The sequence below is a fragment of the Choristoneura fumiferana genome, chromosome 22, assembly GCF_025370935.1.
Source record: "Choristoneura fumiferana chromosome 22, NRCan_CFum_1, whole genome shotgun sequence".
Lineage (NCBI taxonomy): Eukaryota > Metazoa > Arthropoda > Insecta > Lepidoptera > Tortricidae > Choristoneura > Choristoneura fumiferana.
Window position 1 is genome coordinate 1,143,971 of NC_133493.1, and position 25,963 is coordinate 1,169,933.

General features: G+C 39.6%; 1 protein-coding gene across 3 annotated transcripts in view; it reads right to left on the reverse strand.

Annotated features, from left to right (window-relative positions):
• Positions 1-824: 824 nt before the first annotated feature.
• The window catches only part of LOC141440196 (uncharacterized), an 89,710-nt gene continuing 64,571 nt past the window's right edge, over positions 825-25,963 (reverse strand). For all 3 annotated transcript variants that reach the window (XM_074104660.1, XM_074104659.1, XM_074104658.1), the window contains exons 16-21: positions 21,207-21,321; positions 20,367-20,558; positions 10,400-10,508; positions 9,221-9,321; positions 4,987-5,148; positions 825-3,227 (exon numbers count right to left, since the gene is read on the reverse strand). In XM_074104660.1, the coding sequence (XP_073960761.1) occupies positions 3,129-3,227; positions 4,987-5,148; positions 9,221-9,321; positions 10,400-10,508; positions 20,367-20,558; positions 21,207-21,321 (778 nt within the window). In that variant the 3' untranslated portion in view covers positions 825-3,128. The remainder of the gene's footprint in view (positions 3,228-4,986; positions 5,149-9,220; positions 9,322-10,399; positions 10,509-20,366; positions 20,559-21,206; positions 21,322-25,963) is intronic.

Here is a 25,963-nt window from a genome sequence, read left to right on the forward strand (position 1 = left end):
TCATCATCCCAGCCTATATACGTCCCACTGCTGGGCACAGGCCTCCTCTCAGAACAAGAGGGCTTGGGCCATAGTTCCCACGCGGGCCCAGTGCGGATTGGGAACTTCACACACACCATTGGATTGCTTCGCAGGTTTGTGCAGGTTTCCTCACGATGTTTTCCTTCACCGCAAAGCTCGTGGTAAATTTTAAATGCAATTCCGCACATGAATTTCGAAAAACTCAGAGGTGCGAGCCGGGATTTGAACCCACGACCCTCTGTTTGAGAGGCGATTGGTCAAACCACTAGGCCACCACGGCTTTTCATAAAATATACTGACCAGCAAAAATAAAAGGTAAATTTTATTTAACTTTATATGAGAAGTGACCAGTTATTTTTGCTCATCAGTGGATACTACCTAAGATCCCAAATTCATCATCAGGTCATCTCATTTCACGGTGTTGGGTGGATTAAGAGTATTTTATTACAAGCATCATGCCAATGTCGATATTAAATCTAAATCGCTGTTGCCTGTATAGTCGGGGTAAGAAAAGGTTCGTCGCTTTTGGACCTTAACTTAATTGGAATAGAGTTGAAAAGTGACGAACCTTTTCTTACCCCGACTATACATTGTTGTCATCCCGCTGGAACTTTGCATTTCCCCAGAATTAAAAGGTAGCATTCAGGGATATTCCAACCATTAAACAGGATAGGTTTAGTAGATCCCCAGGAACATATTATACCTCTATATTACATAATTATATTACACATGTAATTCATCTTTTTTTAGATATTTAAAGTAAATCCCCTCAAGTCACAAGTGGTACAAAATAAAACAAAGTATTGACACAAATATTTATTCGCCACTTACACAAAGTACATGAAGAAGTTACACCCACAGAAGTTACAATCGCTAATCAAAAGAAATCACAGATAAAATACATTGAATCACTAGTACATGTGACACTAACTTTAAAAATCCGTTTTAAAATATGGACATTAATCATTAAAGTAAGAGTATAATTAATAAAAAAATAAGCAATCACAGTTTTAGTTGTAATAAGAAATTTATCACAAAATTAAATATCTAATACTTTAATATAAGCAGAAAGAAAGATAATAATTAATTTTGAACTTGGCTTAAGCCTTCGATTGTGTGCATGACACAATTTATAAGTTAATTAATTAAAGTTGTTTTATATTCAAAAATGTTTCGTCAAATTACTTGCTATCCTCGCAGGTTTATCAATTATCACAGCGTTTCCGTTACTCGAATACTTAAGTTACGCTTAAAATTTTCGCCGTTTATATTAAAAAGTTAGGAGTCCCGCAAGGCACTTACCTAGGCACTCCTCATGTCAACAGACATTTAAAAATTCACTTGAAATATTCAAATGAATTTTACGTTACTAAGTAACTAATTGTAAAAGTTAATTTACATTCTATCATTTAGCCCAGTGTCAATCGTTTATTTGAAGTTAGAACATAACATATTTCAAAATAAACAGACAATAACTTTCATTCGTTCAATGAAATTGAATAAGTTTCAACACAATTAACAAATTATGATGAAACAAGTCAAATAATAACAAATATATATTTGGACTAGCCGTAAAAGGTGGTACAAAAAATTTGGAAAATACATAAAACAAATCCTACTCACTAACACCTTATATTGTTAACAGACAGTTGATTACACATCTTAATTGATTGGTATAGTACGCAGCACTGACTACTAAGTATAATTTGACATAACCTACATCCATAGAAAAATAGGTATAGTGACAGTACCAGCATTTTTAACATTAGTGAAAATAATTGATAATTCAATAAATATCGCATAAGTTAATGCTTAGAACGCACACACAATGCGCTAATATTCCACTGTCACAATTTTGCACGCTTTGAAATGTATATGTGCAACAATAGCATCCGAAACTTTCAACGAGCCTAAAATCACAAAACTGGGAGTTCTCGGCCCAGGTCTTTAGAACTATGTACATTTAAAATAAGTCAGAACTTGCGGGGATAAATCAGATGAGATACTTTAGCTGTGCCTTTAACCTTTAGTTTATACCAGCGACCACGGATATCGCTACAGCAAGGTAACTGACATCGTTGACACTATTCATCTCATCTCACGAGCATAGGTATCAACTTATCGACAAGACAGCCTCTAAACATCGTACGTTTCAGTTTCAATCTGAGATTGCTGCCAGAATGATGTCCTTGCAAAAAGTCTACTATTAGACGATGTCTAGAAGGCATCGTGTCGATGTTTAGATTGCATAGTAAGATCTAACTGGATAAGATAAATGGGTTGTTGAGTAAAAAAAATGGTACAAACGTTAGTTTATGACAGTAATTTTATAGCCAAATATATACTTTACTGACGCTCGGTGGCGTAAAAGTAACAAATCGATACCCGCTGGGTCGCCTATAGCATTTGCCATATTCGATAACCCTTTACATGACAACTACGACAAAGGCGGTGTAGTCAGCCAAATACGCGGTCTATTAATTTTTAAACAACTTCTCATCAAACTAATATGTCGCTCAAGTCGACATTCAAGTTGACAAACACGTCTTAGCGACATTATGCAAAAGATAATCAATCTTAGGTTGTTATAAACCACATATAAGCAGACTAACTGTTACAGCCCAAGAGATACCTAATTCACGCTTCTCTCGCTCGCCCGTTTCTTCCTCGCCCTGAATCAAGACATTCCTTATAGTTCAAAGACTAAATAATAACGACGAAACAAAAACCTACCTTCATCTATAATATATCCTTCATATATATCTTGTACCCAGTCAAGTATATCTTTGGCTTAGCATAGCACTCTTAAAGCGGAACGCCCAAAAAACTTTCCACTACGTGGACTGATTTCCTGATCAGACACACCAGTGGCTGTATGCAGAAAACCATCGGAATCCAGGAAGTAAAGAAGAAAGAAATAAGAAGAATCCAAAAATCGTAAAGTTACAAATAAAAACATATGACTTTTGAGTAGGAATTGGTCGTCAGCCCCCTCCCCTCCCTGGATCGTCGCATCGTCGCAGGAAAGCTTACATACTTCCGATAATGTGAAAAAGTCCCTGTTTTCCTGTAACAGGTGATTCATACGTGTATATAGACGATTGCAGTTAATTCTTCGTAGCTAGCTTCTTAGCGCGACCTTGTTTGATGACCTGCACCAACTTGACCTTCTGAGCCTCAGGACTGTCCATGTATTCGTCGAGCATCTGTTAAAAGAATATTACTGTCATTAATTTAAGTTTCTGTGCCTCTGTTGAAAAAAAAGGGAACCCGTAGAGGATCACCTTGTTGGGGGATATAGAAATGGATTTAGACATATGTGCGATCGAGTTCATAAACTAGTGAGCAAAAATTTGATCAAAAATATCTGAACACGCTACTACGCCATAAACAATAATAGAGTCTAGTTCAGATATTTTTGATCAAATTTATGCTCACAAGTTTATGAACTGGACTGTACGTGTCGCGTACACGACGCGATGGAGCAAACGCGTCTTGGAGTGGCGACCTCGCTCAAAAACAAGAGTTGACAGCCCCCCAGCAAGGTGGCCGAATGACATCAGCTCGGTTGCTGGCTTGATTTAGGGGAGACACAATTAATCGGGTCGAGTGGAGAAATATTGGAGACGCGTATGCCCAAACGGTGAGCTCAGATGCTCTAATCTAAAGAATCAGAATGTCTTCTTGGGTTTCAATAGGTTTATAGGCCCAGCTAAAAGCGCATGCTATTACAACCGTACACCACGTGTACGTGTACGGTTGTGTTGCTCTGAAGATGAGCTCTGGTTGAATTGATTGGTTTGTGTGATTTGTGTGTGTTCTTACAGTGTGGTGGTGGAGGGACCGCATGAACACGCATGCCTTGCATAAACGCAGCTACGAGTATCATAAGATCGCGGGTGAACAAAGTTATTGTGTTACTCATGAGGAAGCTCAAAGTCACTCAAAGGGCTATGGAGAGGTCTATGCTCGGGGTTTCGCTGCGGAATAGAATCAGAAATGATGATGTCCGCAGTAGAACTAAGCAGTGGGCGGGGCACATTGGTCGCAGGACTGATGGCCGATGAGGTCAGAAGGTTCTCGAATGGCGTCAGCGGACCGGGAGACGAGCTGTCGGTAGGCCTCCAACAAGATGGAGCGACGACCTGGTTAAGATCGCGGGATCGCGGTGGATGCGAAAAGCACAAGACCGGTCCGAGTGGAGAGCCTTGGGGGAGCCCTATGTCCAGCAACGGACGTCTTTCGGCTGACATGATGATGATGATGATTACTGTTTTAGCAAAGCACTAGTATTTTATCCATCCCCAAACTAAAGCCATAAAAAAGCCCGGCCACTCTACGCGCATCAAAGATGCATGGCAACAAATTGCTTGTACATCTGCGACCCGCTATTATCAACTAATTCTTTTAGCGTTGTTTAGAAGTTGTTTGCAAGACAGATTAAGTTTAATGATATACTACCTTTCGCTCGCGGTTTTGCTTCCGTCCCAGATTTCAGTATTGCCCGCGTGCGTTTGTTACTCTTTCACGCTAAAACCGCTGGATGGTTTTTGGATTATATTTGGAATAGCACATAGGCTACTTTTTATCCCGACATTCCCACAGGATCGGGATAAAATGTCCAAATTTCATACCCAGGGTATGAAATTTGGCACTGTTGTTTTTAATGCAACGTCAATAAAGACCACGATAAAATTCCCATGAGATGTTGTAAAATCGCGGAATTTCAAATTCAACTGCTGTATCTGATGATTTACGCGCACGTAGTTAAATGTAAACACTAGTGCAAGCATAAATATACGGCCGTGGCCGTACAGGAGGGCTAATCTGAAGGTCTATTGCGTAACCTTTCTGACACTCGCGAACACAATCAAATGACAGTTTGCGCGCACAAACTGTCTTTCGATTGTGATCGCGAGTGTCAGAAACTTTTACCCAACGCAATGGCCCTCTGTACTGACTGACCTGCGGGCTGAGCTCCGCGCGTATACAGAGCGCGGCGGGCGCGTGCTGCGCGAGCGCACTCAGCGTCGGCAGCAGCGCGTGGCTGTGAGCTCGGGACACCAGCCAGTTCGCCGGCAACGTGCATAACATCTTTATCACCGACCAGCCGGTGCAAATGGTTTCCTAGACGAAGAAAAAAACACATTAACTTCTATAAGCTAAGTCAAAATGTCGGCAAAGGACCAATGACACTCCTCGAGCAGTTAGCACTCATGGGCGGTGAACTAACACAGAAACACACATAACAGCAAAATTTGCACAAATAAACCAAAAACGACGACCAGATGGCCTAGTGGTTAGAGAACCTGACTACGAAGCTTGAGGTCCCGGGTTCGATTCCCGTGTCGGGGCAGATATTTGTATGAAAAATACGAATGTTTGCTCTCGGGTCTTGGGTGTTTAATATGTATTTAAGTATGTATCTATATCTATATAATTATATTTATCCGTTGCTTAGTATTTATTTTTATTTTTTTTTACAGAAAAACACTCATGAACATAGTCTACATACATATACTTACACAATTTTGTGTGTCCCCGCGAAAGTGAAACGGTCGCTGACTCAGCATTATGCTGAAGCGTTAGACGCTTGCAGCGCTGATTTTCTGCCATAACCGTCTGTGACTCACGGAACGATACATAAATATACTGATCATCATCATCATCATCCATGTGGTGATCATTTTCCATCAGATAACCTGCTTATTCGTTTGTATGTTTATACTCTTTATTGTACCAAAAAGGAAATACGAAAAGGTTTATAAAAAAAAGTTCTAGGTACAAAGGCGGATCTCTGTCAGCGTCTGCTTTTGCTTCCCTCTCATAATAAAGAAAACACTGATGGCTTAGGAGACACCTTATTAATTTATTATGGCAACGGGAGCGCCAAAGTTCGCATATCTACTCTTCACTAGTCATACCGTAAATTTTGTCCGAATCCGAATCATTCATCAATCAAATCAAAATGAGGGCTATCGTTTTTTGTCTTTCTAGATGGCGCCACTGTTGCCTGAGGTTTTAAGTGTGGCTTTTAAAGTCTGTTATTACAGGCGTGAAAACAGTTTCGATTAAAATCATATTTAATACACCTTAAAACCGTACCATAAAAATATCGAGCAACCACAGTGTTGCGTAGTCCCGTTTTGTTCGGAAAAAAAGGGAGGACAAAAGTTTCCTAAAGACAAAACTGTCTCCAAACACAGACATTAATTGCCCCGTAACGCATAATTGCCATAATTAATTTCAGATAATGCAAAATATTCACAAAATTATTCTAATTATAGATAAACCCGCGTAGCTCACCCAAAAACTATGAGATTTGACATTTCGGAGATCTCACGCTACACTAGCGCCTCTGACGGCGAATTCATACGCGATAGCCCTCATTGTGTTCGTTTCATCGTTTCATTCAAAATCATCGTTTGTCATAATTTTTCATCAGTTTTCTGAAAATTTTAAATGGTCATCCTATAGAAAACTATAAGTTAGGTTAGGTTTGTTTTATAACAATTCTGATCAATTATTCGATTCAGATAAAAAAGAGTTGTGACAAACGATCGTTCTGACAAACATTACATTTGGACTTCCAATAAGTCTTTCAATAGTGTCTAATTTTTCTCTCTTCTTCTATAATGTTTTTACTGTGTCTTTGTTGTGATGTAGTGTGTTTTTTTATTTCAATAAATGTTGTGAGTGAGTTCAATAAGTATGCGAGACGATACGGACCCCTGGCAACATCAGCCACTCTTTGATGCAGTAACTCACTAGTACATCCCTTAGTTTTCCATTCATTCCAAATTCAGATCTCGTACCCCTGAAGTACTGAAGTAGGTACCTCCTGGACAACAAATTATGTCATCTCACTCATCCCAGCCTATATACGTCCCACTGCTGGGCACAGGCCTCCTCTCGGAATGAGAGGGCTCGGGCCGTAGTTCCCACGGGGGCCCAGTGCGGATTGGAACTTCACACACACCATTGAATTGATTCGCAGGTTTGTGCAGGTTTCCTCACGATGTTTTCCTTCACCGTAAAGCTCGTGGTGATTATTATGAATTCCGAAAAACTCCGAGGTGCGAGCCGGGACTTGAACCCACGATCCTCTGCTTGAGAGGCCATAGGTCAAACCACTCGGCCACCACGGCTTAACAAATTATGTGTAAAGTATTATAATTTTTATCAAGAGTAACAAAATATCTGACGTGAGTAATTTATCACCACATAGAAAGAAGAATTTTGCTGACACGTATGAAATTTTAAGTTACCACTTATACTTTAGAAAACTAAGGAAGCAATAAACTTGTCGTGTTAACATAAAGTGGCACCCCTTGCACCTGTGCCCGGCATTATTTGATTCAACGGTCTGTAATGGCTCCTGCCCGCACCTGAGGCGTGGGAACTGCTAAACGATTAATGAAGACGTCCTTACGAGTATGTCGACAATGTTACACAGTTAGAACTAGTGACCCTGTGAACTGTACACATCGCAGGTCTATGTCTTACATCACATAATCACTAAAAAACTATCTAAATAGAAAGTTTCGCAAAAACTAACGGTTTCGGAGTCGAGAATGGCGCATTTAAATTAGCGTTATTTTTATTAGTTGTGAATATTAATTTTGCATCAATTAGAAATGTAACTATAACAAAATATTTTAAGCTATACTTAACAAAAACATGTAGGTATGTCTGTACATGCATCAAAGAAAAAAAAACTAATTTAAAAACCTAAAGCCAGTCATTGATTTTTATAAGCTGTGTACAGTCAAGGGCAAATATATCGACACGGCCAAAGTTGCAAAAATATGTATACGCGACTCTATGCACTTGACATTAAGGCCTAAGGGGTTTTATAGTTCTTGACGGTGCGACAAGCGAGTTCTCGCCGGCAGTGTGAACCGCCAGCGATCAACTGTTAATATATCTGTATCTTTTACTCACACAGGATCTTATATCTTTTGTTCATTTCTTGAGCGAGAAAATAGTCGATAGCCAATCATGTCCTGCGGCGGTAAGACAATCGCCTTAAAAAAAATAGTTACCATTTACTAAAAAGACGAGCCAAGCCGGGCCGGGAGCAGAAGCTAAAATTTTAATTAATTACCAATGCTAATTTCCCATCAATTAAGTCTATAACAAGATAAGGAAGGCAATCAAAACGGTCGCCATTAACAGATCGAACGGTACTCTAGTTAATTACATTGGGATGTTAATTTGTGAAACTAATTAAGAATCCGTAGCAGTTACTTTGCTGATGTCTAATAAGAAAGGAAGTGTGCAGGTGTGGTGCAGGTGCGGCCCGCATGGGAACTGTCCACGGCCAGTGCGGCCCTTGAATATGAAAGAGGAAAGGCCAAGACAGCGGAGAATCGGCTTGAGTTCGTTGCGGCTTCATTTCGTATGTAACTAACCTATTACCAAAACCACCATGGGACGCTTGACACCAATTTTATTGACCTAGTCCCCAAACAAGCAAATCTGCTGGGGACATATCTGGATATCGAAAATCAATATATCTAATATTAAAAAGTCGACGGTCAAAATATCAAAAGTACGGTATCGATATTTCAATTTTCGATATTCAGATACGTGCCCATGAAACTACCACTATATAAACCAGGATAACTCTTATCTTAAATCGAGTTCAGCTCGACATATTTCGGGCCGATTGCTCTAGGAGCAACACAACATGGCGGTTGCTACAATACGCGTGCTAAAAGGATCGAGGAAGGACTACGATTTGGCTCGAAACATGTCGAGCTAAACTCGATTTTAGACGTGAGTTATCCAGAACTATTTCATTAAACGGATAAACAAACTTAAATAGACAGATCCCTTACACAACACATATTAAACATCCAAGACTCAAGACCAAACAACTGTATCTTTCAAACAAATGTCTAACCTGACCGGAGATTGAACCCCGGACCTCAAGCTTCATAGTCTGATTCTCTAACCAAGCTCGTTTAAAATGTCATGCACAAATTTTACAACACCCTTTTTCTTTTTCTTACCTTGACATACCCACCCTTGCCCTTTCATTCTGAGACATATGCCCAGCAGGCCAATACCCACCAGTGGGACGTATATAGACTGGGATGATGATGGTGATGATGATGATGATGATGATGATGATGATGATGATGATGATGATGATGATGATGATGATGATGCACATACCTATTATTGTACTGACCTGTAACTGGGGGTTGTTGACCACCATGAATCCGATGAGTATAATGAGATCCAGGACCATGGTTTCGGAGAGCGAGTGGTCCAACCGCATGCTGTTATGTGCTGGGACAAAAAAAATACAATGACAATGACATCATTTGTGTTGACTTTTAATAGCGCATAAAAGTAAGATTTTTTATAATCCGTGTGTTATATCCCTTAATTAATAAAAGTAGACAATTTAAATAATAGAAGTTACTATAGCGACGGTCAAAAGGAGAAATTGACCAAGCGACATTTTTGTGAAATTTTTGAGACATAGCTCAAAATATTGAGACAAATTTACTGATTCCGAACATGTATATAACTCACTATCTTAGAAAAAATGTCGCTTAGTCAATTTCTCCTGTCAACCGTCGATAGAAATAGCAATATTATTAACTTAACACCTCGTATGCGGTAACTAAAAAAAAAAATACTACATTTAAGTCTCATCTGTAGCACAAATTCCACTGATAAAAAAAAAAGATAGGCTTTAATTGTGCAAGGATCCGCGTCCTAAGCATACCAGTGGTTATAACACAGTATAACAAGTTTTCCCTAGTTATACTGTGGTTAAACAATGGAAGCGAACAGCAGCAGAGCGTACCAATAACACATTCATAATAGTTATTTGTGTCACAAGGGAGCCAAATGGTGTATTTACGGCGAGGGCGTAAATTGAATCCAGAATGTAGCGAAGGATTCTACAATAGAATCCTGAGCGTAGCGAGGGATTCTAAAGTAGAATCCTAAGCGTAATGAGGGATTCAAGTGTTAGCGCCCAAGATGAAAATAATTTTACTCCCGAGTGGCTCATACAACTTTTCACACCGAGCAATAATAAACTTGAAAAAAATAATTCTAAATATTATTAAAGAACAACCAGCATAGAAAATGGCGTGGCTTTACAATTATCAACTTCAAAAAATGGCATTTGCAATAAAACACTTAGAAAAGCCTTGAACAGAAAAGTTGCACTTTGCTCCCTCTCGCCAGGGAGGAAAAGTTACTTTTCTGAAGGAGAGGTGTGAAAACCCTATTTTACCCCTTGACCTGCGGCTTGGGTTGATATAAATGTCTCGGGGTAGAATTAATTGTTTTATGCACTTGTTTTACAATCTAGTATCTAAGTTTCGTCCATTGATAAATGAATGCTCACTGTGCGCTTGAGTCCGCGGCGCTTCCTTCTCACTCGGCGCGTGCTGTGTGAGGAGTCTCGCGACGGCCGCGCGGAATTCCAACGCGTAGCCACCTTCCATGAATGACTCCTGTGACAAAGACAATACATCACATCAATCATCAGCTTTGGCCTGTTCGTATAAAAATATTACCATCATGAACTTTTAAACCTTCGGGACGACGGTTGCAAATGACAATACACATGCTGTAAACATTCTTGCTGTACATCTTTTGGCATTCAGCTTTGTACAATAAGTTCTTATTGTTTGACAGCTTTTGTGTGGCGAACACTTCACCACACAGATACAACTTGTCTAGCATGGTGAGGGGTTGTTGCTCTGATGATGAACTCTTGTGAAGTCCGAAACGCGTCAGCGTAGTGTACTGGTGGTGATAGTTGCGTTTGTGTGAAGTGTGTGTTTTCTTAGTGAACACAAATTTGTTGCTAGACGTAGCTAATGTAAGGTCACGGGTGAGCCAAGTACCTAATTGTTTATACTTAGTTCATTGACATGGATCTCCGCAATGTACCTAATGCCTGGCCTGATTCAATAAACTACTTACGACAAAATGTACTAAAGTACCTAACCACAAGTCAATACGGTATTTGATTATTTTGTATATGTTTTATAAATTCAAACTTAAAACTACACAATGCCTGTTATCGAATAGACAAACAATTTTTAAGCTACCTTTACAAATAACAAAGTTATAAAGGTTTGAAATTCAAGATTGGACAAAGAAAGACATACTGGCATGTGTGCGTCACACGCTAGTAGCACCATACTTGCTGCACAGAGAAAAGCGTCTGAGAAAAAGACAGGTATATAGATTTTTCAAAAAATCACTATAAATCCAATTTTCAACCGATTTAACTTTTTTTCGCTAAACACTGTCTACAGTATCTATATTTTCATAATAATATTAAGATATGGCAAATTCAGGAGTTGTCAAATACCGTATTGCCGTCATAAATATTTGGCTTTTTACTGCTAGTCAACCATACGCATATTAAGATATATTCAGTCAAATACCGTATTGCCGTCATAAATATTTGGCTAAAATTCCAATGGTCAAGACCCACGCATATTTGGTACAGTCAAGGAACTGAATACCGTATACCAGGGGAAAACCTTTTCATAATCAATTTCGCTATGATTTCTTTGGCAAATGTATGGGATGTCAACATGACATTAGTAGCTCAAATTCACCCCGGTAAATGATTCAGTTTCCTTGACTGGCACCCAACCTGAAAGAAACATCCTACAGTAGGTATTTTGACTCTCCGACAGTTCACACAGAGTTGACAGCCCTCTTATATGGCAGTTGGGACCTTACACAAACGCATCTCAAGCGAAATCTTCCGGAAACGTGAACCACAACACGCGAGCTCTGATTCTCTTTGGGGTCGCAAACTACTTTGTGTAAGTTACTTTAGCACGCGATGTGATTCGGAAAGGTCGGCTGAAGTTTTGGTTTTTATTTGCGGCGATGAGGGTCGGTTCAGATCAAAACGTTGATTTAAGTAAGTAGGTACAAAAGATCCATACTAATCCATACTAATATAAATGCAAAAGTGTGTGTGTGTGTGTGTGTGTTTGTCCGTCTTTCACGTCGTAACGGAGCGACAGATCGACGTGATTTTTGGCATAGAGATATTTAATGGGCCATAGAGTGACATAGGCTACTTTTATCCCGGAAAAATGCGCAGTACCCGAGGAAACGGCGCGCGATAACCGAAATCAACCGTTAGTAAATAATATAATTATTATTCAGTCGTCATCATCTAGACCTATATACGTCACACTGCTGTGCACAGGCCTTTTTTCATAATGAGTGCTTGGACTGTAGTTCCCACGCGGGCCCAGCGCCAATCGGGAACTTCACGCACACCGTTGAATTCCTCCGTAAGTGTGTGCAGCTATCATCGCTATGTTTTCCTTCACCGTAAGTAAAGGTCGTGGTCTCGTGGTAAATTTCATACATAAATCGGACACAAATTTCGAAAAACTTACGAGATGCGAGCCCGGCTCGAACCCACGACTCTTTGCTTGAGAGACCATAGGTCAAACCACTCGGCTACCACGGCTTTTTACGGCTTAATTGCTCTCACAGTAACTACATACGATCGCCATTACAAATATTTGCTACGATTTATGGAACGTGCCGTTCTTATCCCCAATTTTTTTTTATTTAATTGTCCCACTGCGGTATGTCCCACTGCTGGGCAAAGGCCTTTCCGCTCTTCCTATCATGAGCATGCACCTGCCAATCGAGCTGAAAAGCGCTCAGGTCGTCCCGCCATCTCCTCTTGGGTCTGCCTCTGCTCCTTTGACCATCCTTCGGAACCCATTCGGTAACGATTCGTGACCATCGGTCTGGATGCATGCGGCAGACATGTCCAGCCCAGTCCCACTTTAGCTTAGCGGTCTTGACACCCACATCGGTTATACGGGTTTTGGAGCGCAGTGCCGTGTTTCTTATCCCTAATGCTCCAGATATTTCGATCTATGAGAACACAAGAGTATTAAGCAAGTGTTTCTATTGGACTACGAGTTGTCATCAATCCACCAATCAGAGCGTTGCCACCGGTACGCTAGACAAATCGCTGGACTTGCATTGGTTGATTTGTCGGTTGTGTGTGGCGCAAATATACGGGCGTAAGCAACACTGGCAAATCTATGAATTGTTATACCCATAGTCCAATAGTAATTAGTATTATTAATATTATAACAAAATAGCTAAATGTTGTTTAGTTATGTAACTATTTTCTCTAAATTATATATAAAAATAAAAAAGTTGTATAGACTGAGGATCGAATCAAGTTTTACTTACAGCGAAATAGCGTTCTCGAAACAGTTTTTTTAAACATACTAACAAGAAAACCGTAAAAATAAATACAAAAATCGGGAAGCCAACTTTCTATGTTTGATAGTAACCCATAATTAATACAAATCAACAAACAATCATATTCAATTCTTTCAAAACATCAACAAACAAGCAGCAAAGCACACAATGGCTTGCAAACATCAGACAGAATCTCTGCCGTATCGAGTTGCCAGTCCCCTGGGCCCTGGGTACGCTACTTTGATGTTCCGCCCATCTGGGGTGCACGTAGGGTTACCATAACACTATATGCACAGATTTCTCATGGCGCGTTAGAATATTTTGTTTTCCGTCTCGAGTTGATACCGCTTTTTAAATTTTCCCGATTTCACTAGGTATTTTCCCGAATATCTCGGAAAATTGCGTAATTCCCCGGGATAACGATAAACGAATTGTACGCGGCAGCAGTTTTTTCGAGCAAGTGTCCATAAAACGTACAGAATTGAAGTGAATGATTACACACACAGCTACAACATGTCGTGTAATGAGCAGGATAGTCATTCATTTAATTAATTCTCCTTTCGTGCAATCACTTCTTTTCGTAGCTGTGTCATGAAATGTGTGTGTAATCATTCACTACAAATATCCTTTAAATAACGCCAGTCGTTTCAATCAAGCATCACTTTGTTTGCAGGACCGATGAACGGTGGAGCAGATGAGTCCTCGAATGGAGACCACGGACGGGAAAACGTAGTGAAAGGCGTCCTGAGGCACGGTGGCCGGACGACCTTAAGAGGGTCGCTGGCGGCGGATGGATGCGAGGGGCTGAAGACAGTGTGTTGTGGCGCGCCATGAAGAGGCCTATGTCCAGCAGTAGACTGCTATAGGCTGATGATGATGATGATTACTTTGTGGAGGTAAATAGCAATGAACTAATATTTCACCTTGCAACTTTTAAGAAGCACTTACAGATCCAGTGAACAATGTTTTTATATTCACTATACATCTGTACTTTACAAGCAAGGTAGACTCAGGCCAACGAAAGCTGTCCACGAAAAACCGCGCCAAATTAAAAAAAGAGGCTGACAACACTTGCTGTACACTGATTAAACGACGTTGATACTTAGATATTATTTAAATTTTCCAGATATTAAATTATACTCTTGACTCTTGAAGGTGCATCAAAATTCATGTAGTAATGTGTGAAACTTGATGAAGCTCATTAGGAGTCCCTTGGTAAATTTAATGACCTTTGTCAGTGCCCATTTACGTACAGTCCAGCCGCATAAATTTTTGGACTATTTTGACCAGATTGGCATTGAATATTTTCTAACATTTTAATTCTAACATAATTTTATAACATTTGCATTTTGACGATGGTTAATAATTAAAAAATATATATATATTTATTTCTATTTAAATAGTAGAAGTATCAAAATTATCTAAGCCGGGCTAGAATGTCAATATGACAATTTTGACAGAGTCAAAAATGATACCAGATTAAAGTTTCGTAAAAAATGCGTGCACAGCTTTCGCTGGCCAGAGTCTAAAAGTTTGTGATCCGTCATTCGGTCGGGACTTTTCAAATCAACAATAAATGGTAACCCTACCACGTTCGCGTGGCTACGTATTAAACACAATTATAAGTTTATTACCGCCGGCCGCAGATGTTTGTGGGGCCCAAATTGGCTATGAGTGATTGTTGTCTGTCGAATATCACTAGCTTCGAACTGATTGTTTAGAACATGTTCCGATTCGTATTTTGCTATTATACTGACAAAGTAAAAATCACAATCAGCTGTAAAAAGCTACTTTGCTCACCCGCGACTTATGATAGCTACGTTGATGCAACAAATGTGTATTCATGCAGCTCCTCCACCTCCACACCGTAAGAACACACACAAATCACACAAACCCAACTATTACCACCACCATACAACACTGACGCGTTTCGAACTCAACCAGAGTTCATCCTCAGAGCAACACAACCGTTCACCATGCTACCAGATGTTAGACTAATGAACCAAAACAAACAATTAAATTTGTCATTGTAAATCCCTAAGTACCCACTTTATTTTTCTCAAACATATACAATACATACTAATTTTTCATTGTTCTATTTGTCTACTATTTGTCTTTTCTTATAATCTATAATATAATGTAATAAATTAATTTTGATTTTAATGTATCTAGATAATAATGCAAATTCACTATGTATATGATTGAATCTCGAATGCACTCCAGGACCTCAAGATACAGGCTCAGCCTAGTTTGGGGTCCGCCAGATATCTCTTTTTATGCCAAAAATCACGTCGATCCGTCGCTCCGGCGTGAAAAACGGACAAAAATACAAATTTAATTAATTAATTTAATTCGTGTATTTTCATTTTTGTATTTCTTTTTTTTTTATTTGTGATTGCTGTTTATTGTTTTTTTTTTTCTTTTATTTTGTTGTATTTGTGTGTCTTTGTGAATGTAAATAAATTTCTTCTTATTTTCTTTCAAACACACATATTTCCTCATTTATAATATTAGTAGGTATGAATAGTTTATTGATATGGACCTCCGCAAAACCTGATTCAATAAATTATATACGAGCAGCAAAAAATGTGGCCTCGAATGTATGCAGTAATGTAGGTAATTTTGTGCGCAGAGTGGGCCAAATTTTGGGCCGCTGAGTTCAACATCTTGGTAGTCGATGGTGCCTACATACAATCCGTATAGCTCAAAGTAAGTCGATATACCACAGCGGCAGGAGGGGCAAGCCTAATGGCTGGTCCCTCAGGCCCGCAATCGATACCGCCTAATGGATTGCCCCGAGTATCATTGTGATATCGGCGAGTTTTCAATTTTACTCCAAAGAGAAATTGGGTGTTTCGTTTCGAAAAAGCTATGGGAAAATTGGACGTTTTATATCAGCTGGATGTAGAGTGATTTGTGTGCTTGCTAGTGTCTCATCATCATATCAGCGTAGGACGTCCACTGTTGGACATAGACCTCCAGTTGCTGCGGTTGGAAGCGGCCTGCATCCACCGTGAACCTATGGCTTTAACCAAGTCATCCGTCCATCTCGTTGTCAGTCTCACTTTGGGTGACAGTCCTATTTTCGGTTGGTTTGAGTGCATGGAAACAGCAAAACTATCGTCGGAAGTGACGGGGAACCAAGAAAACTGCAACAGACTGTTATTTTGCTAGCTAGCTGGATTAAAAAGTATAAAAACAAAACTTATTCATCCTTTTTCGACCCACTCCACTTAGCGCAGTTTATTCACCATATTTCGCCACAAGGCTGGCGAGTAAACTGACTTCACCCGACCCCCATATCTCATTACCTCTCGGGACGCGCAAGTTGCGAGCGTACAAACAATTACAGACAGTAATACTGCGCAAACATTGTAGAGGGCAGCACTGTTTGCGGAAGATGGCCGCTGCACGACGCGTGGAATCGGAGGGAAAATAAAAATATTTATTGAAGACTAGCTTTTGCTCGCCACATTGTCTGCGGAGAATTCGTTTGTCGCTGTCCCGCTGCTCGTAACAGGCCTCCTCTTGCAAAGAGAGGGATTGGGCCGTAGTTCCCGCGCAGGCCCAGTGAGTGCGGATTGGAAACTTCATACACACCATTGAATTACCTTGCGGGTGATGAAGTTGCACAAACTCGCAATCTCTTGCTAAATTTCAAATGCACTTGCGTACATTAATTTTGAAAATCTCAGAGTTGCGAGCCTGGATTTGAATCCACGATCCTCTGCTTGAGAGTCAACCCATTAGGACACCATAACATCCCATTACGTACCTTTTGCTTACGGAACCATAGCAAAATTTTAAAAAATACCTTTTCATTTCGTACCACCAAAGCAGAACATCCAATTATCCTTAAACACACGAAGTTCAAAAGGCAATCGAAAAATCTCCACAGAATCCATCGGGCACAGCTCTCGGCAAACTAATTTCCACCGTGATTGACTAACGAAGTTAGCCGGCGGCCAATCGATTTAAAATCGCTGCGAGAAGCCAATCTGCTATCGAATCGTCGCGGCGGTATCGATTCTATTCGATTACGGTGCTGCCCACAGTGAGTTTTAGGAGCGAAACAAATCCTATATGAATATAAGAATATTGGATGGGTACCTGCTAATATCCCGCTTATCCCATTCCACTAATTCGCTATTCAGATAGTCATGGATGTCCTTACATAGGATAATTTTTATCCCAAAGAATTGCAGTTCCCGCGGGATAGCGATAAACGAATTTTAAGCGGACGGAATCGCAGGCAACCGCTAGTTTTTATTAAAAACAAGTTTCAGCAGCGTTGTTGTTGCGATGGGCAGCGTTTAGGAAATTCCGCAAAGTCTTTTCGTCCAAAATCCCTCAGTGCAAGACGAAAGTCTTCAACAAGTGTGTGTTTTGTGTTTCACTGCCTTAAAACTAGGCTCAGAGGTGCTCAACGAGCTATTATGGAGAGAGCTGGGGGTTGCTCTACGGGATCGAATCAAAAATGAGGAAATACTTAGAAGAACGAGGGTCTAGTTTTCTTCTGATTTCTGATCAAATACCTGAACAATAAAAAATAGATATGATTTCAAAAAACGAGCGTGGGCCATATAGCCAATTTAATGATAGCCGAAATGGTCATTGTCTTGTCATCTGTCACCTCAGGCCTGTAAGTAGCAATTCGTCCATTCAGTGGGAAGGTAAGTAAAGACATTTCCGATTACCCACTAGTGCATTCTCTGTGAGGACTGAGGACAAACGGACAGAGTGACGGCAACGGCACGGGATGAGAGTAAGACGCAGCGATACATGACAGTGTACGAAAGTACAATGGCTTGGAGAAGGCATATGCATGGAGTGAGAAAGAGATATCAAATTAGCTGGCGGTTTGTTTGTGCGCAATGTGTCTATTTTAATATAAGTACTTACGTCATAAAGAGATGAGATTATATTAAACATATGGAAACAGCTTCTTCTTCAGATCATTAAAAACGATGCTATCAAGTGGTCACGAGTAGACTCCTCGTCTATTCGCCTATTCGTGAGTTAACTCTTGACCACGGCCACCGCAATGTGGCTGAAACGTCGCGGTAATTGTTACTCGTTTTACCGTGATAAATCCGGGGTGTGCCAATAATAAGTCAATTTCACGTAATTTTAAAACCTTAGGCCTCATCTGTACTTTTCATCAGGTAAAATAGGAGTCAGTCACAGGTCAGTTAAATGTAAAAAAGATCGGCCAAGTGCTAGCCGGACTCGCGCACTGAGGGCTCCGTACAGATTTGTAATTATTTATGAATATCCATCCAATCCAAATTTCATAATTCTAGGTCAATGGAAAATATGTAATAATCAATTTTGATTCCCTTGATTCCCTTTTTTTGCGACATTTTTTTTTTACGTTAATATATTGATTTTTTCACAGCTTTAAGGACTGTAGACTTGTGTGTATAATTTTAATTTCAACTCGATATCTCCACGCGCTTCCAAGATAAAGGGTCTCGAAAGACCGACGGACGGACGGACAACAAAGCGATCCCATAATATTAGTATGTGATCATACCATAACGATACCACCTCCACCGTATACCACTCACTGCTCGCACGGCAGCTTGTGTGCCCCGCGCAAACACACCGCCGATACCGCAGTTAATTAAGGAGCGTGCAAACACGCGCGCTAAACAGATGCGAGCTGAATACGGTCCTTTTTTACTTGCCGGCGTGTACACTTGCCAGCCGATCATTATGCGCGGCGAGTGTGCGTTGACCCTACATGCTCAGCGATGAAAGGTAATTAACAAAAGTTTTTGACTGACTATGGCTTTATTAGACAAAGTGATTTTTCACTTCTCATGCTCGTAAAGTTCGTGTTTATGCTGGATCTAAGCGACATAAAATGACTTTTTATGCTCTAGTGCATAAAGTAAAATCTTCGTCTAAGAACAAGGTAATCAGGCCTGAACAGCCACAAACAAAAAAGTTTCAATGTTTTTTTTTTATAATTTTTAATTTGTATAAAACTAAAAATAAATCAAATTTAAAAAAAAAAACTAAATATTTATAATTATATTAGCAATGCATGAAAAATAAAAGGTACATAGTAAGTGAACAATGTTTCCCATTTTCTTATTTCATCTCCTCGCAATCGAAGTGAAAATCAGTGTGTAAAACTCGAGCATTAAACCCATTTTCCCCACGACTTGTCTATCCACCCTCGCCGTACCAGCTCGAATCGGGTGGCTATATAAACATCTCGGATAAAATGGCTCGTTTTCTGCTCTTGTTGTACAATTGATTCGGTATCGACAAAATAATATTTTTAGTAGGTATTTTTCTTTAAATTTTGTCGTAGTAATTCAATTCCATTAACCAAACAAAATTTAGCCAGCTCCATTAGACTCAAAGTCTACCGACTAGACTATGATGTGCAGGGTAGGCATTACTGCACACTACTGCCACAACCTAAAACCCAATATACCCATTACATAATCAATATTGATCATAATCATGTGTTTTCTGCCCTGCCGTGAATGACTGGTCACTCCTGCTCTAAATAAGTTGCATTATACAGTGTGTTACTGGCAGCCAGGCTTTTTTTAAGGGATGTTAAAGTAACTTATCACTGTAACTTAACCATGACATTAATTTAATTAATAAACTCAAATTCAGACTGATATATTTCTAACAAAATTAAAATTGCCAGCAATGTACATACAGCAAAGTATCTGTCACTTAGTTTAAACTTTAAGTAGCCCTCGGATTCGATTTGTAGCATTCGAACATGGCGGATGTAGACAATATAGCTAATTTTGCTATTTCTGTTTCTTTGGATAGTTTAAGTATAATTTTGATAGTGTTTTATGCGGCGATTAACCTTAACAGGGAACAGTCATCACAAAATTCTATATTGCTCTCGTGTCTGACATTTTTTAATGCGCAAATTGTCTCCACGTGGTTTCTGGAATTTTACTATCAAGTTGCAAAAACTACAACCACCGTACAACGTCCCTCTCAAAGAGAGTTTACTTTGACACTGGCGAAATTGTCCTATTAATTAGGACAGAAAAGCCACATTTTAAAAGAGAAGAAGAAGAAGTAGCCCTCATTATAGTGTTAGTGTTACTAACCTGCAGCAGCTGATGGTCCAGCTGGGCGATAGTCCTGAGGAGGTGCGCGGTGCGGGCGGCGCGCACGAACCCGCCGCACTCGGCGACGTTGGCGCCGCGCGCGAACAGCATGCACAGGTCTGCGCGCGCGCCGCACAGCCCGCGCCCCAGCGCCACGTGGAGGGATTGCGTGGCCGCGAAGCACTCGGAGCTCTGGTGCAGGAGGAGACCGGGTGCATGTTAACTGTTAACCTTAACCTGGTGCTCTTTTTCCAGGCGGATGATAACCGGTAGCCTACCCGTTCAGTGCCATTAACACGCATCGGCATCTTGGTGAACCGTAATTTACCTAATGCCGCAGACGCCGATGGGCGTCCAATTTTTAATGAACATTTAATTTCTGTTTTTTACTTTGATTTCATCTCGGATGCCGTGAACGCCAACGGGAGCCTGTCTACAGAAGCGTCGGCATCGCAGCAAAGTGCGAAATTTAGCGCTCGGCAATAAATGGGCTTTTATAGCTTAGGTATTGGTAAGAGAGAGCTGCTGAATAAACCGCTCAGCGAAAGGAGTTTTAACTTAAACCGGACATTAGCCATTGGCAAGCAGTGGATCAATTCCAGGGTAGAAACTGCTAGTTAACGCTTGTAGCAGCGCTGCTTGCTGCGCACAACCCACCCGTAGGGTAGATAGGTAGGCAGCTGCCTACCCTCAAAGCACACCAACGGCATTAGCTCACGTATTTTCAACTACCAATCCTGGCCTACCCTCGTCCGTAAAGTTGGCCGACGTTGGCCCAACATAGAAAGCAGCAGTGATCACGGGCCGTAATTTGATGAGCCCGTGTCTATGCACACTTACGTGATGATTTTCATACGGCGTGCAGAGGTCGCAGCACACAGTGACGAGTGTCTGGATACCGGCTCTGACTTCACCGCGGGTGTCTGCTCGCAAGATGCCGCTGAGACAGATGTAGCTGTGGAAGATAGACACGAGTTAGAAAGAGATATTTTTTCATAACAACCGTACAAGAAAGAGACCTACGCCCTTGCAGGAGTTGCAGGTGACTGTAGACCTCGCACGATTATGATGCGGTGTGGAGGATGAGACAATGTAGAAAATGCTAACACACACGGCATTTATATTCATCATCCTATGTATCCCCAGCACATAGAGGCAAGTCGCATTGCTGAGCACAAGCCTCCCACAATGAGAGGGTTTCGGCTATATAGTTTCCACGCGTGTGGAACTGCTTCGCAAATGTGCACGGTTCCTCGCCGAAACGCTTATGAATGAAAGTGTTATCCCGCAAATAAATTCCAAAAAACTTTGTGGTGCAAGCCTGGGCCGAACCGACAATTCCCCGTTTAAGAACTTTTTTGTTACCTAGTAATCTATAGGTAAATAAAACGAATCTGCTGTAGCACTCTTCTATTTATTTAATAAATAATAGAACAATCTTTGGCATTTTTCTGTCACCTCAGGATTTCAGCTTTGATACTAATATTAGTTAACGTATTAAACCAGCAATAACGCCCACCAGGCCAGAGCCTGATTGGTCTCCGCCTTACTCTTCCACAGATGGAAGAGTAAGGCGGAGACCAATCTTCTGAATGATAAGATAGGTTGTAGAAGTAGAAATAGAAGAAGATACTTTTATTATATAAGGTGCTAGAAAATTAAGTGCGGATATTTTCAGGGTATGTAATCAATAAGTAATAACCTAACAATCAATTATACACATAAATTATTGAAGTATTGTTTGGTATTTTTTTTTTTGTTTCATACAAATATACCATTCCGTCCAAAAATAATCATCCTTACATTAACTGTATTTTTTAATTTTATTTAATTGAAACTAATTAACAACGATGCAAATAATCGATCCTCAAAATATCCGGATCTGATTTTCTAGCACACTGTATACCAAGAGTAGTATTTTTCATCACGACTCAGTCGCAGATACGAGTATTAAGTATGTATTTTCGGCACCAACGAACGAAATAATCCTTTGCAATGAAAACAAGCTGCTAAAACCCATCAAAATTTGCATCCGCTATTTTCCATGTAAACACCACATTTACCTGGGTGTTATCCTGGTCCCATCCTTTCGGGACTCCTACTATTAAAATTTTGAATATTCGTGAAGGTAATTAAAGTTCGGTCTTATTGTAAGTACGACCTAAAGTCCGAGTTCATATTAAATATTTGAAGACGCTCTTACATCTCAGTAAAATACATTCACACTCACAACAATTTCACATACTACAAAAATGTTGGTAAATGTGAATGTTAACAAAATATCGTACAGTCACCACCTTTAATATCTGTCACAGCGGAGCGTGCAAAAATATCTGACACGTCCTTCCGGCCCTAGAAATAGAGTCGTATCAGATATTTATGCACGCTTTTTGTGTCAGATATTGGTGCTGGTGACTGTAATAATTTTCCCATTTCAATGGCAGCTAAAGTTACCATTACTCGCTAAAAGATTCATTTACTTCACGTGTCTCGCCACAATTCATTCTAAACTAATACAAACCGAGCCCCACGACTTCCTCTGTAAAAAAATCGTGTATAGCTATCCCGTGGGCACTGTGCAATTTTGTGTAATTTTCTGGAATAAAAACTGGCCTACTACGAGTATATCCCACCCAGGGCCTAAAACTAAGTGTTATTTTTGCCCTCTCTGGTTTAAAAATAAAAAGACTAGCCAAAACCACACCCTTTATGCTGAGTGGGCCCCAATTTATACTATTCGATGTTTTTTTTAATTATTATTTCTTCCTGACGTGTTTTTTCTGTGTATCGAATATGTGTAAATAAATGTCTCTCTCTCTCTCTCTCTCTCTCTCTTTACCCGTCGGCGATCGCCCAATGGAAGATAAACACCGCTCTTGTTGTGGCCGACGCCGAGGTAACGCGGTAAGCCGCAAGGACAACATAACGTTATTGTATGTAAATAACCGCATGTATTTTAAAGGCTATAATTTGAATGTGAAAATTAACAAAAAAGGTATAAAGCTTCTTAACAGATTTGTTAATTATACGTCAACGGGAAGTAATCAATGAATTTTATGCGTACCCAGGATTTTTTTATGAAAATAAATTTCAAAAGATATACTTTTTCAATGTCTGGACTGAGCTTGTAGCTGAGCTCTAATGTATGTATGTATGTAATGTAAACCCTTTATTGTACAAAATAAATAAACAAACACAATTGACAAACATTGAGGTATATTATGTTTGTATTTAGTATATATTTCATATATACTACAAGACAGGCAAATGTCAACAAACAAGTTTCCGAAATAATTTAAAAGATTTTTCAGACGTAGTCAGGTAACAAGGAAAAAAAACTTGGCAAATTTAGTAGACTTTTTTCGCCATTACCAACAAAATGCGAGAAAACAAACGCAAGCATCTTCCTAGCCCCTTGCTGATCCAATTATAATTTACGTCAATATTTGCGCTGATTGTACAAGTACAGTCAACACAATTAAAACATACCCCGCCACGGGTTAAAATATACCTTAGAACAAAGAAATAGGGGTCATTTTACTGTGGAACTGTTAAGATAAAGGAACGAATACTTGTAAATCGTATGATGAAATCTCAAGAGGTTAGTGGGATTGAGTTGGGCTTTTATGATTTGTTTTTAATCTGTACTGCAAACATACAAACTTCTCCTGTATATCAATAGCAATTATTTACACACAATCAATGGAAAATTTCAGAACATAATATTTTATTACTGTGGCAAGAAAAACATTAGAATACTTACTGAAAACTTTTTTGTCATCAAAACTATCAAAATCCATATTAATATTATAAATGCGAAAGTGTGTGTTTGTATGTCTGTCCGTCTTTGACATAGAGATTTTTGGCATAGAGATAGTTTACGGGCCCGAAAGTGACATAGGCTACTTTTATCCCGGCAAAATGCACAGTTCCCAAGGGCACAGCGCGCGATAACCGAATTCCATGCGGGCAAAGCCGTGGGCAAAAGCTAGTATATAATTAATTACAAAACTTATACAGTGTGTCTCCCCTCTGGACAAAGATAAATTCCGAATAGAGTTCCTTTTCAGATTTGTTACAATATTGTAAATTATTTAATAACATAAATATAAAAAAGAAAACAATATAAATTAATATACCTTCAGACGTATCAAAACGTAAATCAATAATTTCTTCGTTAATACTGTGGCGGTTTGGTATAAGGCTTTGTATAGGTAATAGGTACTCTAATCCAGAGGATAGAGACACGTTGTATTTATACGATTTGTTACAGAAATCAAAAAATAGCATAGACTTTTAATTTTTTTTTTAATCAACGCAATCATTTCACAAAATACCTCCCTAACTCTTTAACCATTAAAAAAATACCCAAAAAATACTGGCAGCTTATAAAGCCAGACTTAAACAAAACAAAAACGTGGCGCCGCTGGAACGTGAACAATTCCATATTGGAATTCGAAAATACACTCCTCTGATTCGTCATTCGATTTTTACCAAATTACATCATACATCCAAATATTCAAAATTGAACCTTCGCAAGTGTTAAATAAAATTGATGTTGGGTGTCAATATAAGTTGGTTGAGCCGGAGGTCCGAGTTTTAGGTGAGTAGTTAAGATAAGCTAATCTTAAATATTCGTTGCTTGGTAAAGTTGATTTTAGTACGACACGGACCGAATCGGCCATCTTTATCTGCGGACTCCTGAGTTCGGATACAAGGATATTAAAGGGAGGTATTTGATGAAAAACAAAGTGTTCGATAAAATTAGGAATATACTAATAGAATTTATTACTCGTCTCGTAATGTTTATTACAGTGCAAAAACGACTAGCAAGCGCGATATGTTCTTGCATATCGGTCAGTGCGACTTTCCTACTGTACTGTAATAGGAGAGTCAACAGTGGACGTCCTATATCTGATATGATGATGATGATGATGAATAGGAAATTTTGACGACCAGATGGTCTAGTGGTTAGAGAACCTGACTACGAAGCTTGCGGTCCCGGGTTCGATTCCCGTGTCGGGGCAGATATTTGTATGAAAAATACGAACGTTTGTTCTCGGGTCTTGGGTGTTTAATATGTATTTAAGTATGTGTCTATTTATATAATTATATTTATCTGTTGCTTGGTACCCATAACACAAATTTTGCTAAGCTTACTTTGGGACTAGGTCAATGAGGGCTATCGCGTATGAATTCGCCACTAGAGGCGCTAGTGTAGCGTGAGGTCTCCGAAATGTCAAATCTCATAGTTTTTGGATGAGCTACGCAGGTTTATTTATAATTAGAAAAAAATTGTTAATATTTTGCAATATCTGAAATTAATTATGGAAAATATGCGTTCCAGGGCAATGAATGTCTGTGTTTTGAGACAGTTTTGTCTTTCAAAAACCTTTGTCCTCCCTTTTTTCCGAACAAAACGGGGACTATGCAACACTGTGGCATGCTCGATATTTTTATGGTACGTTTTAAGGTGTATTAAATATGATTTAATCTAAACTTTGTTTCACGCCCGTAATAACAGACTTTGAAAGCCATACTTAAAAACCTCACGCAACAGTGCGCCATCTAGTGAGACAAAAAACGATAGCCCTCAT